General features: G+C 42.9%; 2 protein-coding genes and 1 non-coding gene across 4 annotated transcripts in view; all 3 read left to right on the top strand.

Moving 5' to 3' along the window:
* The window catches only part of camkvl (CaM kinase-like vesicle-associated, like), a 43631-nt gene extending 40733 nt beyond the window's left edge, over window positions 1–2898 (top strand). Inside the window, exon 11 of the mRNA XM_022191802.2 lies at window positions 293–2898. Within this exon, the coding sequence (XP_022047494.1) occupies window positions 293–1768 (1476 nt within the window). The 3' untranslated portion in view covers window positions 1769–2898. The remainder of the gene's footprint in view (window positions 1–292) is intronic.
* A 446-nt stretch (window positions 2899–3344) lies between these two features.
* Window positions 3345–21285, top strand: uba1 (ubiquitin-like modifier activating enzyme 1). 2 transcript variants are annotated; one of them, XM_022191805.2, is made up of 26 exons: window positions 3345–3560; window positions 6727–6843; window positions 6925–6983; window positions 7077–7245; window positions 9609–9743; window positions 9835–9941; window positions 10031–10121; window positions 10235–10367; window positions 10458–10555; window positions 10783–10929; window positions 11272–11448; window positions 11698–11805; window positions 11899–11979; window positions 12796–12948; window positions 14598–14763; window positions 14913–15109; window positions 15920–15984; window positions 16280–16475; window positions 17196–17270; window positions 17369–17558; window positions 17733–17818; window positions 19050–19142; window positions 19247–19438; window positions 19814–19915; window positions 19999–20099; window positions 20206–21285. In XM_022191805.2, exons 2-26 carry the CDS (start codon window positions 6727–6729, stop codon window positions 20339–20341), a joined length of 3174 nt encoding a protein of 1057 aa, XP_022047497.2. In that variant the 5' UTR covers window positions 3345–3560; the 3' UTR covers window positions 20342–21285. The 2 variants fall into 2 exon arrangements, with proteins under 2 accessions (XP_022047497.2, XP_022047496.2); XM_022191804.2 differs by lacking the exon at window positions 3345–3560 and adding an exon at window positions 5006–5245.
* Window positions 19534–19654, top strand: LOC127534607 (small nucleolar RNA U6-53/MBII-28). Its single transcript, XR_007942850.1, has one exon. It is a non-coding gene; the product is annotated as a small nucleolar RNA U6-53/MBII-28 (small nucleolar RNA).
* Window positions 21286–21496: the final 211 nt, after the last annotated feature.

Below are 21496 nucleotides of genomic sequence, written 5' to 3'. Positions count from 1 at the left end.
CTCTATGTCATAGCCTCCTGGAAGTAAACAACTGGCATTAATCTTTCTTCACTTCACACAAATCACATCTCAGCGCTTACGATGATGATGCCAAATCATGTTGCCTTGGCAGGCTTTTTGTCAAAAGCTTGTCTTTGAAGCTTTTCCATAACCAACTACGGTGTCAACGTTTTTTTTTTAGCAGGGAAACAAGTCAGTATTGGTGTTTGTGAAAAGTGCCTCTGACAGCAAATCTAATTCGCTCTACCTCTGCCATCCCTGTCTTGCTTTTCTTTGTCTCTATGTTTTGCAGAAAGCAATCCGTGTCACCACCTTCATGCAGCGACTGAAGAACTCAGAGGCACTGATTGACAGTTCAGCCGAGGCTCAGGGCGGTGAGGAGGCAGGAGATGGTGAAGGGGGTGTTTCCCAGGGGACAAGCGATGAGGGAGATAAAGGGACAAGTGATGGAGGGGTGACGTCAAGTAGTGTGTCTTTAGAGGTTACTGTTGAGAATACCCCAGCAGGTGTGGACCAGGACGAGGGGACAACTAAGGTAGGAGAAAAACAGGGTGAGGTAAAGTCATCTATTGGCCCATCTGTAGGAGTTTCCCCTTCAGATATTCAGGACTTTGTCGGGCAATCAAATGCAGCCCCCAGAGTTGTACTGGAGGACAAGGTTGGTGCAAGAAAGGGAACAGGTGATGGAACTAGGAAAATGGCTGCCAATTTAGGTCAGCATAAAGTTGTTCCAGAAACCAAGCAGACCCCTGAAACCTCAAAGCTATTTGACAGTTCATCAGGCACTAATCTTGACGAGAAACACACAACCGCCTCCCCTGATCCCAGCAGCAAACGTAAAATGGCTGCAACACTTCATGGTCCTCCACCTACAGCTCCTGCTGTTGCCTCAACCTCACCAGACAAGAGACCAGCCACGCAAAGCGAGCAGAAGGACGAAACTGATGGAAGTTGGTGTCAAACGCAAGTACCCGAGGCAGTAGCAGAGAGGTCAGTGGCAGTACCAGTCAGTCCAGCAATGGGGCCCGGAGCTGAAGTGGATGTAGGACTAAGAGTTAGATTACGGGGTGATGCTAGTCCCAGTGGTAGAAGAGACAGAGATGCCAGGAGGACAGATAGACACAGTGCTGAGTTTAGCCTGGCCAGGGCAGGTGCTGCCCCAGGACAGGGTTGTTATGCAGTGGGTAGCTCTGCTAGTCTGGGTCGCCATGCCACGCCATACAACCCAGAAGTTGGGGCTGTGGGGATGGGCATTGCAGGGGGCTACGGGAGTCCATACAGTACACTGTATACGCATGGAGGAGGGATGGGGATGTACGGGACCGGGCTGCCGCATGCAGGAGGGGGAGGCAGCACTACGAGCGACTGGCAGATGGACAGCGTGATCGAGCAGATAGAAAAGCAAATGGCCGCCGTGCTGGAGAAGATCGAGGGAGACATGCCCTCACTGCTGGAGCAAATCAGTGACTGCCCTGCTGAACCATCACGTGCCCGGAGCACGCACACCTCTCCCGCCACCTCCCGTGCACGGCCCTCACAACGCCCCTCAGCTGCCACCTCGTCCACTCCTCCACCCCTTCCCACCTCTCCTAGACCTGCACTGCCGTCTCTCCCTCGCCTTACTATCCCTCCTCCCTCCTACCCCCCACCCTCTCCCCCCACACAGACCTCACCCCAGGCTGTGGGAGAGCAGGAAGACAGGGATGGACAAAGGGGTGCTGCTCATCCCAGCCAGTCATCCAGAGCTGGGATGAGTAGGGGGCTATGAATCACGTGCGCATGATGCATATACCAATGCAAAAACACCTGGAACACTGCATTTTTCATTTAAACTTGAGGGTTTAATGACTGTCTCACCCAGAAGTATCATCCACTCGCTCCTCACAAGAAAAGTAACCATACAGTGTTGTCTGGTTTGGCTGTGTGTTCATAGCAGTTGACTGTTTAGGAGAAATTTACCCCATTGGCATTCAGACACTCTTATGACTGGAGTCCAGGGGGAGTGAAGAGTACTGCATCTCTCTCTGAACGCTAGCTCTCAAAGGCTTGTTTATATTTCAAATCTAGACTGTGTGCCTAAATGTTCACCACAAAACCACCTCATACTGGAATCCAAACACTCTGGCCAAATTATGAAGTAGAAATAGGAGAAAGTGTGATACATCTCTTAACTAATAGAGATAACAGCTGAGCAAGGGTTGATTTGAATTCCCTACTAACTGTAAATACATACAAAACACTAGGTTCCTTATTCTTTGCTCCCACAATATAAACTTCCTCATATACAAAAGGACATTTACTTTTTTTTTTTAGAGCAACTGACTCCATTTCGTTATTTTTAGTTCCTTTTTATTTATGTAGCTATTCATTGTATTATGAGGCTTGGAGTCACATGGTTGTACAGAAATTTTGTGAGACTGAACTGACCAACCCATTCCACGGGCTGCTGGAAATTGAGATTTCTTTTATTATGTAGTGTATTGAAACTTGAATTGTTACTCAAGAGTCTTGTGAGTTGCTCCACACCTATCGGAGAGCTTGGGGCGGGGGGGACAAGAAGATGATGAAAGATATTGTACAAAGGCTTTGCAATAACATAATACAAATATACATTTTTCTTCCTTTTCCAAAGTTCTCCAAAAATTTAGTTTTTTTTTGTTTCTCTACAGTTTTGTTGGCACATTTATTTGGTAGGCTTACTGTTAATTGGACAGTCCTGTCTATTTGCACCTTTTTAATCATAAATAAATGTCCTTTTGAATTTCATTCTGCTTTTGGGTGTATGTAAAACCAGGTACTGTGCTTTTCTCCTAAACACGTCTAGACCTCCACTGCTCTGTCACTATGTAAACTGTGCTTTGTTTGCAAGTCTTTCAATAAAAGTTTGGAAAAAAAGAACTAGATCTTGAGTTTTGTTATTGATAAAGAATTTCTGAATGTGAACTGATACACTTCAAAACGTTTTGTGTTTTAAATCTCTTTATGATGATCGATTTTCAACTGTGCGTTGTTTTTTTGCTGCTTGTGCTGGACAAACTGTTATCCAATGAGTTCTCAGAGGCCCAATGCCTACATGTCCCATAAAGCAGCGCGTGTATTTTGGGTCAGTTCATAATTATAAAACGGTGGGGGTGACAAATAGTCTCGGTTCAAAACTGTTAGCATACGAATAAACCACACAACAGTATAAAATTCTATACACTTTATCTTGTAAATTGGGTGGGTAACATTAATGGGGATTTTTAAAAATGTGCTTGAGACAAATAATCAGACTCAGGTTTTTGGTGAACCCTTTGAACCGGAATGATGGTTGTGCCTGTAACGTGCACATGTTGCTGCTTTGCTTTGCTTTCAACTGAAATAGAGTGAGGGGAAACGGTTCGGGAACAGCCGGGCAGGCAGCCGTCCAGCGGAAAAACTCACACAGAGCCCGCCACCCTGACACACTTTTCAGTTTGCAGTCAGCGGCAGTCTTGAGTTGTCACGTTGTTTGTTAGGTTTCTTGCTTAAACAGGAGCCGATTTTAATACTACAGATCAGGCCGAGTAATATCGGATGTGGTAAGTTCTGCACACTTGTGTAAGCTCTTCTTGATAATGTTAGCCCCAGCTAGTTGGCTAATGTTAGCTACTTAGCTAACAGCGGCACAAGAAGGGAAAAAGTCGTTGGGTGGCTAGATAGCTTGAAAGCTAGCCACAGTCAAGCTAACAACTACGCAGTCTTTTGATGTGCGTTATTGGTACTCGTTAACGTTAGTTGCCGTCGGCTAACTGAACCATCTCGGCTCTCCGCACGGCTAACGGTCGCTAACAAGACACTGTCACGTAACTGTTAACGTTAAATTAGCATTTGCACATTTTGTGAGAATGAGTGCTGTGTTGATAAATGTGTGATAAATAACGTAAATGGTAGCTGGGTAGCTAGTTGCTGCAAACACAAATTTAATGCTATGCTGAGGGAACATATAGTAGCTAACTTGCATCACGGAATGTAGAACCTACTGGCGATGTTTCTTCTTTCTACGTGCAGTTTGTTAGATTAACGTTTCGATAGCACGGTTATCGGTGTTACCACAGTAACGTAGTCTCTGTTAAAGCGTGTCAAGTTAGGCAGCCTGTTAGTCTGGCATTATTGATATTCACGCGTTTCAGTGGCGATAGAATGGAGGAAAAATTTGTGTTTTTTATCATTTTGTACTAAGAAGACCTGAATAGGGGATCCCTTCGATATATGCGGCCCACTCTTTTCCTGGGCCTTTGTCATTTGCCAGGCACCCCCTCCCCCAATACTCCTCTGCAAGGAATGCTCACCCCTAACCTCAATGTGACTGAAGGCCCAGACGCTCAGCATCACTTTAGCTAGCGAGTAACGTACCTAATGTTGTACCTGTCTCATTCATTGCAGCACTATCACACCTGACTAGTGGCAATGGCTGAACTCGTGGGGAAAGCACAGTAATATTCTCACCCCCAATAGACCACATGGTGTTACAGTACAATGTGAATACATCCAGGTTGATTGTACTCTCCAGATTTCTTGTATAATAACGCGTTGGGACACGTTTGGCATAAGCTTCGTGCATGCAGCCTAGTACCACAACGCCACGACTTCTCGCTAAGCTGTGACTCAAACAAAGGTGCTGTTATTGATGGAGTTCATTCAGCACACGTAGACTGGTGTTTTGTCGCTATTTCTTTCGGAGAGATGTAGAAAAAAGAAATAAAATAGGTCGCGTTTGGAAGTTTCTTTTCATGGACTTGCGTGAGACGTGCCCCGAGCGCGTTTTTAGAATCGCAAGGTACATGGATTGCTGGAGGTCCTGCAGTTCATTGTACAGTAATATACATGGCATGCATCTTCTGGTAGCAGGGGCGGGATGAATGCTCGTTGGCTTCGGCTGAGCGGCCAATGGGCTGAGGACCAGGCTGAGCAGCGTGCTCACAGCCACCCTTTCCTGTTGAATATTTCAGCCCATGCGTCACGGCTCCTCCGCCCCTTTCTCCCCATCTGCCATTTTGGTTTTGTTCCCGTCTGCAGTCGCAAAGCCAGCAACGCAATTACATAGGAGAGACTCTCGGCACAACGACATAGTGACTCGACAATATAGTGCAGACCATCCTAATTTCGCATCGCGTTTCTTTTCTCGGTACAAATCGTCGAATTTACAATCGTTCTTACTACTGACATCTACACACTGCGGGAGAGGAGCGGGTTCGCATTGGGAAGGGACCGAGAAGGATTATTGGTAAGAAAAGAGAAATCAATGGGAGCACGAGTGGAGTCGCTTGACGTTCATTCGCTAAAATGCTCATGTCGAGAGATGAAGTTAGGTGGTGTTTGTCAGGTTCTTAGACGTGAAGCCTTGTCGGTAAAGGTGCTGCGGTAGTTAGCTGTCAAATCAGCCCGTTGCTCTCTTTAGCATATAGGTTGCAACATAGCTACAGCTGCTAGCTTGTAAAGTTGTGTTCCGCACTGAAGGTAATACAGGCCTAGGCCAAGCTGCTAATGGATAAGCTGGCAGCCTGGTGTTTTCTTGCCTCTAAGTTATTAATGTTCTGTCTTTGTCCACTGGCCAAATCACTTAACTAATTAGTGGCAAGGAACCCGCTTAATCGGTTTCCAATCGGTGCTGTTAACTGACAGTCGATGTATATTTCTTACAAGTCGAAAGCTTTAAACGGATTGTTAGCAGCTAACGTTTTGTATTAGGGTTTTTGCAAACTACAGTAACTGCCGGGCGGCTTTGCTGTATCATGATGGATGCCTTCATTTTCTTTTTTGTCGAAAGCGACTTTGTTAGGATTACAATGAAAGGTAACTATTTTAGATCGTTGTATTTGTGTGCGATCCAGTCCAACTCGTTGTGTTTTTTTTATTTGAAGTTGCGGATCTGAGCTGTTCTGTCTGGCTTTGCGCACGGAAGCAAGTTAGCTGCATTTGATGCGGAAATTGTGCCCGATAATGTTCGCTACTCGGTCAATGTGTTCGACACACTGCGGCCTTTTTCACTTCCCCACAAGGCTTGTCCGTAGTATTTCAGTAATCGCAATATGTTTGAGTGTTAATTTTTAACAAGATTACTATCGCCAATCAGCACGTCCTTTTATGTCTTCCTACCAAGTATAGTTACAGCTGCACAGTGTGGCTCTTGTGTCCACACCTGCGAGCCAGTATGAGGTATTGCTCACTTTACCGCAGTGAACTTTTAATGATTCAGCTGTTTTTGTGCACACAATGTTGGCGGTCCTTAAATATCGGTATAATAAACAATAGAAGTACATAAACAAACGCGTGTTGTCTCTGAGCATGAAAAGAAGTGATAATGCTGCTATTCATGACTCTTCCCAGGCTCAGTTCGTTTTCTAGCAGATTTGTTTGGCCTGTAGCCAGCCCAGCTGCTCTCTAGTCTAAAAATCCTCTCTCTTCAACATGAAGGGGATTGGGTAGCATCTAGCTTGGATGCTCATTAGATGGAACCAATGGAATGAATTGTGAGCAGTTTTTCTTGCTGATATCAATTTGAAGCGATTGTCTTTTAAAAATGACCACCAAATTGCAAACATGTGGACACTGGATTTCCTTTGTCTTCCTTGAGTGGTTTAAATGTTCCCATGCTTAAATTATATTATTTTGTACATTGTAAGCAAATGAATATAGTTAGATTAGTTTTAGAGAAAGTACCAATTGGCAGCATACCTGAGCATGCTGTTCTGCCTTAAATGACAGATGTCCAGCTCGCCGCTGTCCAAGAAGCGTCGCTTGTCAGGAACAGAGACGAAGACGGGATCCCACTGCTCCTCCTCTAACTCTGTCAGAACTGATCTGTCCCACACACCTGCCAACGTAAGTACAAACACATCTGCCCTACACTGTTGGTAGAACTTTTAACATAGACTGATTACACGTCCTGCTGTCACTCTCTAGGGCATGGCTAAGAATGGCAATGATGCTGAGATTGATGAAGGCCTGTACTCCAGACAACTGTAAGTTACCGTCCTGTAATTTGAAAGTTTCATGTTCATTTTTGGGCTGGTAGTTTAACAACAGTGCCAATGTTTCTTTCTGCATTTCCGTAGTTACGTGTTGGGCCATGACGCTATGAAGCGCATGCAGAACTCCAATGTCCTCATCTCTGGTATGAGAGGTCTCGGTGTCGAGATTGCCAAGAACGTCATCCTGGGAGGAGTTAGAAGTGTCACCGTGCATGATCAAGGAGTTGCAGAATGGAGAGATCTCTCTTCTCAGGTGCGTGGATGCATGTACAGATGATTCTGTTTTGTAATAGCACAGTAATTTATGCGTCAGGTTCAGTCAGTATACTTTACTGGGCATTTATCTTTGTTCTTTGGTCCTGATTCCAATGTGCAGTGTGGCTGTATCTTTTATGAGTCACACGTAGTGGTGTATTGTTGCCATCCAAAAAGCGTGCTGCAGCCACCCCCACCCTTGCTAACCATCGGCTGACCCAGATTTATCAGTGGGTGGCCTCTTCCTGGGTCATAATCGCAGCACAGCCAAAGCCTGTTTTAGGACATCATTACAGTGGGTTAGATTGCTTTGGGCTTCTAGCCAGAGATCTTCAATTCTTATGTGTCTGTTTAGGGCCAGGCAGGTAAATGTGTGAATCCACTCCTTAAGAATGAATTTGCAAGGCTCATGACAGAAGTTTTTTTTTTTTCTGAGAAGAAAGTGAATGCTTGAAGTGTATGCTTGTGATCAGCGATGCATGTCAGCTGTATCAGTGTTCATCCAGTTGGAGCTAAACTTTATATATTTAAATTTTCATATTTCAACAGCTACCACATACCCCAGTGAATTTCTCATTCAAAGTGAATTGAATGTCCTGTGTATATTTTTGTCCCTTACCTCACATGTCGTTACGCTTGTATAGGGGGTGTTGTTTAATCAACCACTGGCTTTCAGGCTTTGTCTACCCTCAACTAAAACTAAAAACGAATCTCCATCTACTTTATTGGCATCTCTTCCTCTTGTATCGTCTTCCAGCAGAGCTTTAAAAAAAACTCGTCTGCCTGGATATGCCTGAAATGCAGTGTATTGTTGAAAACATTGTGAGGGAAAATGGGATTGATTACCAAAGTAAAATTATTTGTCGATTTAAAAAAAAAAAAAAAAAGCAACAAAAAACTGTACGTCAGGAAGTGACAAACCAAATATTTAAACATGAAGATTAAGTGGTTTGACTATGGCAGTTTTTTTTAAGATAATCCTTTGGTTTGGATAAAATTCTCATTTATTTTTTTCTTGATTTGATTTGTCTGGGTTGTTGAGGGAGACCGACAGTGGAACCCTGATGTGAACCAAGACAACATGATTATTAAGAAACATGATTTCAGTTCCAAATGGACTGTGCTGCGTTTTTTTTTGTGGGTTTGGAAAGCAAAAGGAACAAGTGCATGTTTTGATACCAAATCTGAGACTTTAGTATGAATTAAAAAAATAGATGACAAATAATGCCTGCTGCGTTTGTTCAGGAAGTAATTGTACCTGCAGTGTTAAAGCAAATTGTTTTGTAACCATGGTAATGTATTACCTTAGCATGGAAGCACAGGGATTTTATTGTGAGCAGTCAAAAGGCATTTAAACAGTTTTGTTTTTTTGTTTTTTTTACCCTCTTTGTCAAATCGTTAAGTCCATTACAAGGACAGAGTAGTTCAACAGTAACCAGCCTGTTATATTTCTATACAAGTTGCCTCACCTTCATCTGGCCTGTGCGTGTTTGTCATTATTTATGACATGCAATTTATTTGCAGCCTCCAGTAATGACCTACTAATGATGCACATAATGAGAACATGAATATATACATAATCGCACATAATATAGACTGACCTGCCGTCTCAACAGAATTAGATTTTTCTCATGTGTGGCCTGATTTATAACTTAATGATTTGTTTGTACAAAGCCAGTATGAACCGCAACTGGACCAGCAATATCTAACCTGCAAACACATTATGCGACGTATTATGGTCTCTCGGAAATTGTTCTCAAGACATTGTCTGACCACGTTGGAAAAATAAATGTGCTTCCGAGCAACCAGAGAAGTTGAGTTAAAAGGTGGCCGTCATAAATAGAGGGGAGACATGAAAGGGATAAATGCACAGATGATCATGCACTCTGAAGAAGATGTACTCTCCTGAGAGATATGATAGCATTGCTTTGTGCTGGATGCAGAAGAAGCGCCACAGAAAGTTGAGTAGCAAATGAATAAAGGCAAGTACAAAGTCTGGCTTCCCTCTTACCGTCTGTTTCGTGTCAGAAAGGTGTGAGTGGAGGGGGCTTTAATCCCATTCGACCATCCAGTATGTGGTTTGGACAGACCATACATCATGGTTAAATAGTGTCTATTTTTCCTTCCCTGATTAAACGATGTCCCCAATTTGTCAGCCAGCTACAAGAGGAGACGGAAAAGATCTGGCTATTTTGGTATTTCGGTATTGGTAGAGAAGTTTTTCCAAAATAAAAGCCTCATAAACCTTGGTTTACACTGAAGCCGTCTTTGAGATAATGTGATCTCAACTCTACTATATTGACATATTTGACATTGATCCACTAATGTTAACTTATATATTCTACATTTTTATGTGTTTAGTTTTACTTAAGGGAGGAGGACCTGGGGAAGAACAGGGCAGAGGTGAGTCAGCCCCGTCTGGCTGAACTCAACAACTACGTTCCTGTGACTGCCTACACTGGAGCACTCAACGAAGACTACCTAGCCAAGTTCCAGGTACAAGTGAAAGTCGAAGCACTTTCCTTAGGCATTTTGGCATTTGGAAGGAAATGAATACATGTTATAATTTGTCTCCCTTGAAACCTAGGTGGTAGTCCTGACTAACTCAACTCTGGATGAGCAGCAGGAAGTGGGGGAGCTCTGCCACGGCAAAGGAATCAAGCTGATTATTGCAGACACACGTGGTCTGTTTGGGTAAGATTGACCTTTTGTTAAGAGTTCCCAAGGAGTTTATACCCACTTGTCTGTCTGCATCTAACATGTATGTGTATTGTGTTTTGTAGCCAGCTTTTCTGTGACTTTGGGGAGGAGATGATCGTGTATGACACCAATGGAGAGCAGCCACTGAGTGCCATGATTTCCATGATCACCAAGGTTAGTTCATCGGTCCTGAATGTTTTTCAAGCCACAATCTTTTTTTTTCGATAAGTTGGTTTCAATACACCTATGACTCGAGCGGAAAAGTTGACTGTTCTTGATTTGTCCAGGACAAGCAAGGTGTGGTGACATGTCTGGATGAAGCTCGCCATGGCTTTGAGAGTGGAGACTATGTTACCTTCACAGAGATTCAGGGTATGACGGAGCTCAATGGCTACCAGCCAGTGGAAATTAAAGTTCTGGGTAAGACCTGTTTATTTTCAAGTCAACGCCAAGTTTTTGTTTGCCTGGGTATGGCTTTTAGAAATGTACACATCTTGCTCTTTTTTCCAGGTCCATACACCTTCAGCATCTGTGACACAACTGGCTTTACAGATTATGTAAGAGGAGGAATCGTTTCCCAGGTTAAGATGCCCAAGAAGATCAGTTTTGTAAGTGGCTGCGGTTTTCTGTAATATGTTACATCATGGTGACACAGCAGTGATTTTATACAAATACTTATTTGTTGGTAAATCTTACATCTGTAGAGTGTCTCATTTTGAATTTGATGTTCTTCCCCCCCCCCAATTTTTGCCACTAATTAGCAAAATATTGAATGTCATCACAGTGCTGATGTTTTAGCTGTCATCTCACTGCCATGCTTTTATTTCCTGTACAGAAACCTCTGTCCTCCTCTATGGCTGAACCAGAGTTCTTGATGACAGACTTTGCCAAGTTTGATCGTCCAGGACAGCTGCATGTGGGCTTCCAGGCTATTCATGCCTTCCAGAAGAAACACAACCACCTTCCTGCTCCTTGGTGTCAGGTAAGCTCACTCATGATGATGTAAATATTCCGTTTATTAGAATATCGAAGTTGCTTTACGTTACTTTTATAATTATGGATAAAGCTCAAGTCTCTTGTCATGTTTTGATAATGCCCATTCACTTCATCTAACCCTAACACTATTCTGAGTATTTTGAAATCTTAAGTAATATTTCTTTCAATTAAAATAGGTAATAGACCCGTTTATCTTAGTGTGGAAGCTGAACTAACTGCAGAACTACACATTAATAATTGTGCTGCACAGAAGGACAAAATGTAAAGTCAGTACAGAGTCAGTGTTTTTGGGGAATGTGTTTAACACGCTGAGCTGTGTTCTTTCCAGACTGACGGCGATGAGCTGTTAACATTGGCCAAGGAGGTGAACTCTGCCCAGACAGGGTCAGCCAAAGTGGAGCAGCTGGATGAAGCTCTTATGAAAAAGTTGTCATATGTCGCTGCTGGTGATCTGGCCCCAGTCAATGCCTTCATTGGGGGTCTGGCTGCACAGGAAGTGATGAAGGTCAGTGAGAAGCTGTGTGCAGGTCCTACGGTTTCTGTTGTAATTGTGTTTCTTTGTCTTATACTGTCATCTTTTGGGTATGCTAGTATGTAAGTTGAGGAAATGAATGATCAGTGCTTGTATGGAGTTGTTTTACTGTTATCTGTGATTAAACATGTTTGAGCCTGTACTCCAATAACTTGTTTCGATTTTAGTGAAAACGTTGGGCCCACACAGATCTTTATATTCACATCCTCTCTGTTCTTTCAGGCATGCACAGGGAAATTTATGCCTATAATGCAGTGGCTGTACTTCGATGCCTTGGAGTGCCTGGCCGAAGAGGAAGGAGTCACACTCACGAAGGAAGAGTGTGCCCCTGTAAGTGTTCGGAGCTTTCCTGAGGACAAATGCACATAATGATGAAATATAGGGGTGTTAAACTTGTCGTCTGCCTCTTTGTTTGTCTCCCAGAGGAACTGTCGGTATGATGGGCAGATTGCAGTGTTTGGAACCAAGCTGCAGGATATGCTTGCCAAACAGCGCTACTTCCTGGTGAGTCCGCCAATGGAAATATTTCCAGCACTTCCTCTAGTGTCCTGTTGCTAAGGGAGGTTTTAAAAAAAAAAAAAAAAAAAAAGTCTGCCTGTGTTCTATATATTTCTGTTAAAAAAAATCCATAAAAACGACCCCAAAAAAGCAATGGGTCTATTATAACCATACGGTGTCGAGCTGTTAATTACAATTTAATGATCCATAATGGCATACAAGGTGACATGTTTCTTCATTACTTTGAACAAGGGCACTGTGATTAATTTTGCAGCAGGCTATAGGTGTACCTAGTCTGTAACTGCTTGAATTGTGTTAAAAGCTGCAGTGCTCAGTTGTGTGAGAAAATTTCTAAGCCCTTTTCGTTTGTTTTAAATTGAACCATACATTTCTCTCACAGCTGCTGTAGACACTGACAAATACCTTCACATTCAAGGCCAGTTGCATGCTGCTCTGGCTTTTTTTTCATTGTCAGAAAGTTTTGTGGTCAGCCGTCTTCTTCTTTTTTTATGTAAAATAAATCCAGTTCTCTGTCCCAAAGTAAACATCTAAATACTGTTGTGTGTGCTTTTGCATCTGTCATTTTTGTAAAATCCTAGAGTATACTGTGGATGTGTGTTTTTATGGGACTTGTTTGACAGTATAGACAACTGCCTTATCCATCCACAATGGAATTTCTCTGACATTGACTGAAATATAGTAAAATATGTACATCTAAATGGTGTTTGTAAAATTGTGTCTTAATATGGAATATATAATGGAATCTTTTATCTATATGTACTTTTTTTTAATAACTTACTGGGGGATCTTCAATCGTTTTAGGTTGGAGCTGGTGCCATTGGCTGTGAGCTGTTGAAAAACTTTGCCATGATTGGACTGGCCAGTGGGGAGGGTGAGGTCATTGTGACAGACATGGACACCATAGAGAAATCCAATCTCAATAGACAGTTCCTCTTCAGACCCTCAGATGTTACGGTCAGTGTCATCATCTTTCCTCAGCCCTGTGTGTTGGTAGATGGGGTGCTGGAAGTGCACACGAGTTGGCCATTTATTTGTTGATTGTAATATTTCCAAGCAGTGCTGTATATGGATCATGTGTTTATTAGAACTGCTCTTGAGTGCACTTAAACTATACATTAAGTTGTGACTTGCACCCACATGTCAGTATGTTATCCGGTCAAACAAAATTCATACTGTGGGTAAAAAACTTAAAAGTTGGCTCTTTTATATATGCTTGGATTTGAGAGTTTGGTTTAGCGGAATTCTTTAGCCCCTTGCTAACCGTGATAGAATTGGCATTACTCTTTATTTTGTGTGTGAATTCTACCGCTTGGTAGCAGCTGCACCAAGTATGAGGAGAAACTGGAATGCCAAGGGCCACAATGACTTATTGTACAGTGACCTTTCAAAGTACAGGCTGGTGCTGGAACACTATTCCTATTGGGTGACATTATTAGCCTCCGTTTATCCATGGCTGACATTATAGCCTATTTCATCTAATATGTAACACTGCTGGCTTCACTGATCTGTCAAAGAGATTGGACCGTACATCAAGTGATATATAAAATGTTTAGACTAAATCTAAACTCATAGTAGGTTTATCAAACTATCCGCACAACTAAATAGCCGAGTTTATCTGTGATTTAAAAATTTCAGTCCTATTGTTGATTTTGGAGCAGTAAAGTAAAATGATCCTGACAGCTGTGGTTGAGCTCAAGACTCAACCTGAGGACAGCTGCTGTGTAAAAATATGATTAAACTGTAGCTGACAAACTCACTCTGTGTGACAGTTCACCTGTCTGAAGTGAGGAGAAGTGCACAGTGTGACTTCCCGTCAGATCCTGACCCATCGCGTCCTCCTAATTAATATTTATAAGTAATTAATGAAGCTTCTGCTGCTATGCATGTGCGTAAATCAATGAACTCAAGGGAATGACTTCTACAAACAGCTGGAGGCAACAAACTGAACTTCAACCTTATGTTAATGTCTTGTCAGAACCCAGACTTTGTTCATTAGCAATGAATCTCATTAATATAAGCTACTAACCTGTTTTTATCTCAGTGAAGTTTTATTTTTATGGATGTTTCAGTTCATAATAGATGTATAAATGAATGCTGGACCATCGTTGGTGCTGAAAAGTGAAAAAAAGCCTTTTCCAAATTGCTACACACAACCCAAAGTATGTTGTGATCTTGTGCACTCCTATTTGTTAATTCAGAAGCATGCAGCTCAGATTTGTTGTGTTGAAAGCTTTGTGGAAATGTTACTCAGTGCGACTTTCACTGAAATGGTACTAGAGTGCTGATTTAGATTTGAAGATGACGGTTGTTTGATGTCTGATTACCAGAAAGGTAATTTGGGTTTATGTTTCCAAAGCAACTGGTTGTAGGAACTCAGCTGTAAGCCATGAATGTTGTTGGAATGTCCTTTCAGGTGCTACTATGACAATTAAAGGCCTCGTGTATACAAAAGGTTACTTCCCACAACACGTTTTCGTGTATAGCCAACTTTGACCACATTACATATTTTCTGCATCTTTAATTTTCTGTGTTAATTTGGTCAGATGTGATCCTGGTGATAATCTTGGACTGCTAATGTTATTTGTATGCATCTGTGGTAACAGAAAATGAAGAGTGACACAGCTGCTGCTGCAGTGAAGCAGATGAACCCCTCCATTAGGATCACAGGTCACCAGAACAGAGTGGGCCCAGACACAGAGAGGGTCTATGACGATGACTTCTTTGAAAGCCTTGACGGAGTTGCTAATGCATTGGACAATGTTGATGCTCGTAAGTCGATTAAAAATTCAGTTTAAGCGGTTTTCATGAAGCGAGCACATCCAGACTTAAAAATTAGATCCAGGATGCTAATGTTAAAAAGTCTTTTCACCAACTTGTGTCCTTGAATGTCTTTCTTTGCATGTGGGCCCAATATTCAGGTATGTATATGGATCGGAGGTGTGTGTACTACCGTAAACCCTTACTGGAATCGGGTACTTTGGGTACCAAAGGCAACGTGCAGGTCGTGATCCCCTTCCTCACAGAGTCCTACAGCTCCAGTCAAGACCCACCTGAGAAGTCCATCCCCATCTGTACCCTCAAGAACTTCCCAAATGCCATTGAACACACACTGCAGGTCAGTAGATGCATATACCATAAGATGCATGCAAAGTGAGGGGTGGAGGATTTACATTAACCATCAGTTCATTGTTGAAGGTGAATGAAACACAGTGGGCATTTTGACATGTACCTTTTTTTTTGTTTTGTCTTTTAAACACTGATCCTTCTGTTTGCTTCAAAATCAGAATATATGATGAATGTGAAGAGCAAGGAAAGTAAAAATCTTGAATTATAAATGAAATGGGTTCTTTGCAAACTGCAGAGATCTCTCTTGCTATGCTCAGGATAGGCGTTACGAATTCAAACTAACGAACACAGGAAACAGCCATGCAATTACTTGGCTTCATCAAAGGACTTCAATTAGGTCAGAATAGATTGCAACCTTTAACAGTAACCCATATTATTGTCAAATAGGTCTAAAATCTAGTATCCAGGTTGCCCCAATCTGCTTACAGCGGACTTCCATCTTAATGGTTTAACTGTTATTTAAAATGAGAGTAGCTAGTATCTTGTTTTGGTAACGTCACGATTTGTATGAACACCTACCAAGTAACGGTGTCTCCATTTCTTTAAGAGGCTCCACCTGGTGGGTCAGATCTACAATATATTGTACACTGTCCTGTTCTGCATTATCTGCAAGAATGTTTTTAAAGCAGTTAGCAGTCAACAATGTTGCTACTCTAAAACTACTGTATCCTTCTTAGATTTTTATTACAATTACATGGAGAAATGAGTTGTGTATTATTTCCTGCTCCTGCACACACTGTTACACACACTGTACAGCTGATTTAGTAAATCAAATCTGTTGTTGTCTTCCTCTGTTCAGTGGGCACGTGATGAGTTTGAGGGGCTGTTCAAGCAGCCACCAGAGAATGCTATGCAGTACCTCACGTAAGTTACCCTTATTGTCACTCCCATGTGGCGTCTCTGTACTTATGATATACTTTTCTCATCATGACAGCTATTCAGACTGCCAAAAGTACATCTTTGTGTTAATAACCCCACAGACAGTAACTCTTTTTGAAGCGCCCTAATTCTGAAGGTACAAAATTACACAACTGCTTTTGTGGTACTTGAGACTTTATTTAATCCTTAAAGACAAATCTATACCTGCTGAATGAACCAAAAGTGAAGCCTCTTCACATTGTTGAGACCAGCTTGAGGTTTCTGATTATTTTTCTTGCAGAGACCCCAAGTTCATGGAGCGTACCCTGAAGCTTCCAGGAGCTCAGCCTGTGGAGGTGCTGGAGGCTGTTTACAAGAGTCTTAACACAGATTGCCCTCAAAGCTGGGCTGACTGCGTGGCCTGGGCTCGCAACCACTGGCAGTGCCAATACAGCAACAACATCCGTCAGCTACTGCACAACTTCCCCCCAGATCAGGTACAAACTGAGGTCACTGCATGATGGGTAGCACAGCTGTCTTTGAAGGCATGCTGCCTGGTAGGGGATTTTCCTATTTGTAAAAAAGGAATCAAAACTTCATCTTCTCCCCTGTTCATTTCATTTTATGTCTGACTTCAATTCCACTGCTGCTGGCTCATGTTCTAACTCTTTAAAGAACTTAGTTGAACCCACAGCTCATTCTGCATTCATCACACCATATTAGAATCTCTCAACCTACTGTGCACATTGTAAAAGTGTGTGTAACTTGTGGAATTGATGATGCTGTAAAATACTACAGTGCCACGATGTGAATCTGACTTCAGGCTTGCAATAGACTAGTGATCTCGGTGTTCTCTGACCTTGTCAGTCTGTAGTCTGTCTATTCTCCTGTAGAAAGCCATGCACACATGATTTAAGGTTTAAACTGCCAGAGGTATGTTTGTGTTTTGTTTTTGTTTTGTTTTTTGTTTTAATTAATTGATTTAGAGCTCAGTTTGTTACTGAGGCTCTGTAAGGGGCATCCATGAATCACAGTCTGGAAAGTCTCACCTCCCTCTCTGTCATTTATCAACTGCTTGTCTGTATTGTAAAAGCATGCAATGGTTAGGAACAACTTTTTGAAAAGTGATGCATTACAAAATTTGCAATTCCAATCTTAGCTATGTTAAGGTGTTTCATTTTTGTGCTTCTATTGTATAAATTCTTCATCTCTTTTAGCTCACTAGCTCTGGTGCCCCCTTCTGGTCCGGTCCAAAGAGGTGTCCTCACCCCTTAGAATTCAGCACTAGCAATGTGAGTCTGCATTTGTTATTAAGAGTACTTACTTGAAGTGTGATCCTGCTCTTAACTAATTTGTCCACCCTCAAAATAACAATGGCTTTTGTTTTTAGGAGCTCCATATGGACTATGTTATGGCAGCAGCCAACCTGTTTGCCCAGACGTACAGCCTGCCATGCAGCACTGATCGTGCAGCCGTGGTTAAGATCTTGCAGGAGGTCAAAGTGCCGGTCTTTACCCCTCGTTCAGGGGTTAAAATCCACGTATCTGATCAGGAGCTGCAAAATAGCAATTCCTCTGTTGGTAAGATACACAAATGTGTTCACATGTGCAATAAGACATTTACCAAACAAACAATTCAGCTAAGATTTGTTTATGTGAATGATTTGTTGGTAGAAACTTGCTCATTAAAACTGTATCATTGTGTGCTGTTATTCATGCTTTGAGGGGAAAGTAACCACTGATGTTTTGATACAGATGACTCCAGACTGGAAGAGCTGAAGACCCAGTTGCCTTCCTCAGAGTCTTTCCATTTCAAACTCAACCCCATTGACTTTGAAAAGGTACACCACCTCTCCTTCTATTAGGGATGTGTGCGACTAGTCGTTTAATCATTTAACCACCTACTCATTTAAACGTTTAGTATTTTACTAATGCACCTTGTTCTTCGCGCCTCTGCATCGGCTTCTTTGTAAACAGGCTGAGCAGCCAGGGAGAGAATTGCTCCTCCTCCTCTCACACACACACATAGCAGGGGGCAGGGCCACACAGTTTGGGGAAGAAAGTTTGAAAAGGTAAAGTGGGAAGATGACAACGCTCCCGCGTAACCCCGAATTTCCACATAACGCGAAAGCGCCGCAGCGCCGCGCTCTTGAATCGTACTGCACAGCACTTAGAACCCATTCTCTTCTATCAGACAATTTCCACTGCACACACTGCAGAACGCCAGCGCCGCGTCCCTGAAGTGCGCGTGCCACGGCGCTGGAGATTCGTTTCAGGTCTATTTTCTGGAATTGGGGGTCAGCGAGTTTACACAGCCGACAGGCGACCTTGTCATCTGCTGCGTCAAAATACTGCCAAACGGTGCTGATTTACGCTCTGCTGCCCTGCCCTGCCCTGACCCTGTGGCTCTCAGCGGCGAGACCGAGACGCCCCGTCTGCCCCAGTTGCCCGACCACGGAGCCCGTCGCCGGGCTCGCCGGCCCCCACCACCCCCAGCCGCTAAATTGCAGGTTTTCTGGCTTTATAGACTAGTCGACTAGTCGCAAATAGAATTTGCGACTAGTCGGTGGGGAAATGAGTCGAAATTCCCATCCCTACCTTCTATATCTAAATGTTTCTGTTTGTGTATAACACTGGGATATGACAGAACATAACATTGATGTTTTGTTGTTGTTTTTTTTATGGTACAGCAGTGAAATGAAAACGTTTCCGTTTTTTGTTTATTTTGAAAAATTCAAGCATTCAGCAGTGATTCATTGGTCTTGATTCTAATGCTGGTACATTGTCAGTAAGAAAACTAAGTAGTCCTCTTTGAACTTGCAGAACATAGTCATCTTGTTCAAATTGAAGTCATCGGAACTGTCTGAACAACAAAACTTCATAGATTGACTATGAACTTCGTAGCCTGTCAATCGATGCATACAGTGTGAACAGATAACTGGTTGTAGCTGTGCAGGAAGGCCAATTTAAAACACCTAGTGGAAGTAAACGCATTGTGCAGGATTGATTAGCTTTCAACGCTAACCTTGTCTAGCGTGCTACAGATGATAATTGTGGGCCATGTGTTGACAGGATGACGACACAAACTTCCACATGGACTTCATCGTGGCGGCCTCCAACCTGAGAGCAGAGAACTACGACATTCCTCCTGCAGACAGGCACAAGGTGGGCCACGCGTTCAGCTATTTGAGTACTGCATTTTACATCAACTTCAGCTCACAGTACTTGTCTTTCTTTCTTACACTTGTCTTCGTCCCCATCCAATCCAGAGCAAACTGATAGCTGGCAAGATCATTCCAGCCATCGCCACTACCACGGCTTCAGTGGTGGGCCTGGTGTGCTTGGAGCTCCTGAAGATCGTCCAAGGACACAAGAAGCTGGAGTCGTACAAAAACGGCTTCATGAACTTGGCCCTGCCTTTCTTTGCCTTCTCTGAGCCCATCGCTGCCCCAAGACACAAGGTAGGCACATGTTTCTGTCGCTTTTCATTTTGTGCGGTTAAAGTACAATGAGTCCTCACAGTAGGAAAGTATTTGTGTTCTAAAATGTTGTCGAGCTCCAATGATGATCCAGCCATGCTAATACTGATGCACCAGGCGGATGTGTTTTGTCTGCCTGGGTGCAAATGAGTTCATCTCATCTTCTCATGCTGATGGTTTCAGTGTGTGCTGAGGAGACGTATAAAAAGTGTTGGTTTTTTTTAGTAATGACTTTACCCCTGCTCTTAATACATTCAGCAAGCTACAATATCTGTTTGTTATAAATCTTGCAGGTGACATTTACCTGTAACTAGCATTATCATTGGCATCAGTTCTTACTCTGTTGTTCTTTTACAGTACTATGAAATCGATTGGTCGCTGTGGGATCGCTTCGAGGTCACAGGGCTGCAGCCCAGCGGGGAAGAGATGACACTCCGACAGTTCCTGGACTACTTTAAAGTACGCTCAAGTTGTCTTGTCACATTCCCTCCCTTTTTTTTCTGGCATCCAATTAACCCTATTTTTTCTCTCGTCTTTGTCAGAATGAGCATAAGTTGGAGATCACCATGCTTTCTCAGGGAGTGTCCATGCTCTATTCGTTTTTCATGCCTGCTGCCAAACTTAAAGAGAGGCTGGAGCTGCCGTAAGTAGTTCTTTGATAACACACACGCTCCTATTTCTCTTGCACACGGAACATTTTGAGTGTTTGTTTTATCCGCTGGCTCATCCCTCTTCTGTGTGGCCTGCAGGATGACGGAGATTGTGACGAAGGTGTCCAAAAAGAAGCTGGGCAAACACGTGAAAGCCCTGGTGTTCGAGTTATGCTGTAACGACCTTTCAGACGAAGACGTGGAAGTGCCCTATGTCAGATACACCATTCGCTGAGCTGCACACTGAGCCCACCCACAGGAGGGTGGGAGTTGCAGGGGGTGGTAGTGGTGGTGTTCGAAGTGGGGGGGAACCGAGGTGGGGATTTTGGGGTGGGTGGGTTGATCTAGGTCAGCTCTGTTGGATCAATCAGTTTCTTTTTTTTTTAGGCCTGTGGTTTTACATAAACCTGTGCCTGAGTGTACATAGCCCCAGTAAGCTGACTTAAAGGATACCTGTATGTGTGTTAGGGATCCAGTTGGTGCTTGGCTGTGGGAACAGGGGTGTCATCAGAGGAAGGGAGCATGTATACTGGACATCCTGGTGTTCCTCAGTAGCAGAACCTCTCCACTCGATTAAATAAGCCTTAGCGGTTTCTTGGTACTTCATAGTGTCCTTCTCAAACATCCTCACAGTCTCTCTCTAACAGTACAGGAAGCATCGTTTAATCCAGCCCATTGTTTGCCCTCCACACTACTTGCTCTCTTCCCCTCTCCCCACCCCTTTCTCGTAGACCCGGTTCCACATTACTGTTGTTTTTTTTTTTTTTTGCTTTTTATTTTGTTCAAACATGCACCTCCATTAAATAAAAGATGGCCCACCCCGTAAGACACCGATAAAGCCCAAATCAGCAGCCTTTCCTGACTGGAAATCATGTCGGCAGAATGCCCTTCTCAGTTTGAGGCACCAGTACATCCCCACCCTTCGGAGGGGCTCTTGCACATGACATCGGTTTTCTTTATTCTCTTTATATTTCATGTGTTTTGTTGTTTTCTATTTTATTTTTTTGGGGGGAGGGTGGTCAGACAAAGTTTTGGCACACACACACCTGGTAGATCATAAACTGTCTTTCTACTTTAACTCCAGACGACATAACAGTGTAAGAGCAAGGCAATGAAATGTATCTTGAAATGGGAGCACTTAGTGTGATAGTGAATAAACATGTAAAAACATGCCTAAAATTGTGTGATTATTTTATTCTTTTGTGAGGTTTTGTTGAAATTGTATGTGTCCCTGATGGGAAATGCGACTTGTGTTTGAACATTTGAATTGAATAAGAATGAAACTGTTAGATATTCGTGTGTTTTTCCTGTGTAACCTGATTTGAACTGATCAGAAGTTTCAATGTAGAGCATATCCGGGAAACACAGCCTGAATCAGCTAAATACAAAG

The sequence above is a fragment of the Acanthochromis polyacanthus genome, chromosome 6, assembly GCF_021347895.1.
Source record: "Acanthochromis polyacanthus isolate Apoly-LR-REF ecotype Palm Island chromosome 6, KAUST_Apoly_ChrSc, whole genome shotgun sequence".
Taxonomy (NCBI): Eukaryota; Metazoa; Chordata; class Actinopteri; family Pomacentridae; genus Acanthochromis; species Acanthochromis polyacanthus.
Note: the sequence above shows the minus strand (reverse complement) of the source record. Positions and strands in the feature narration are given on the sequence as shown.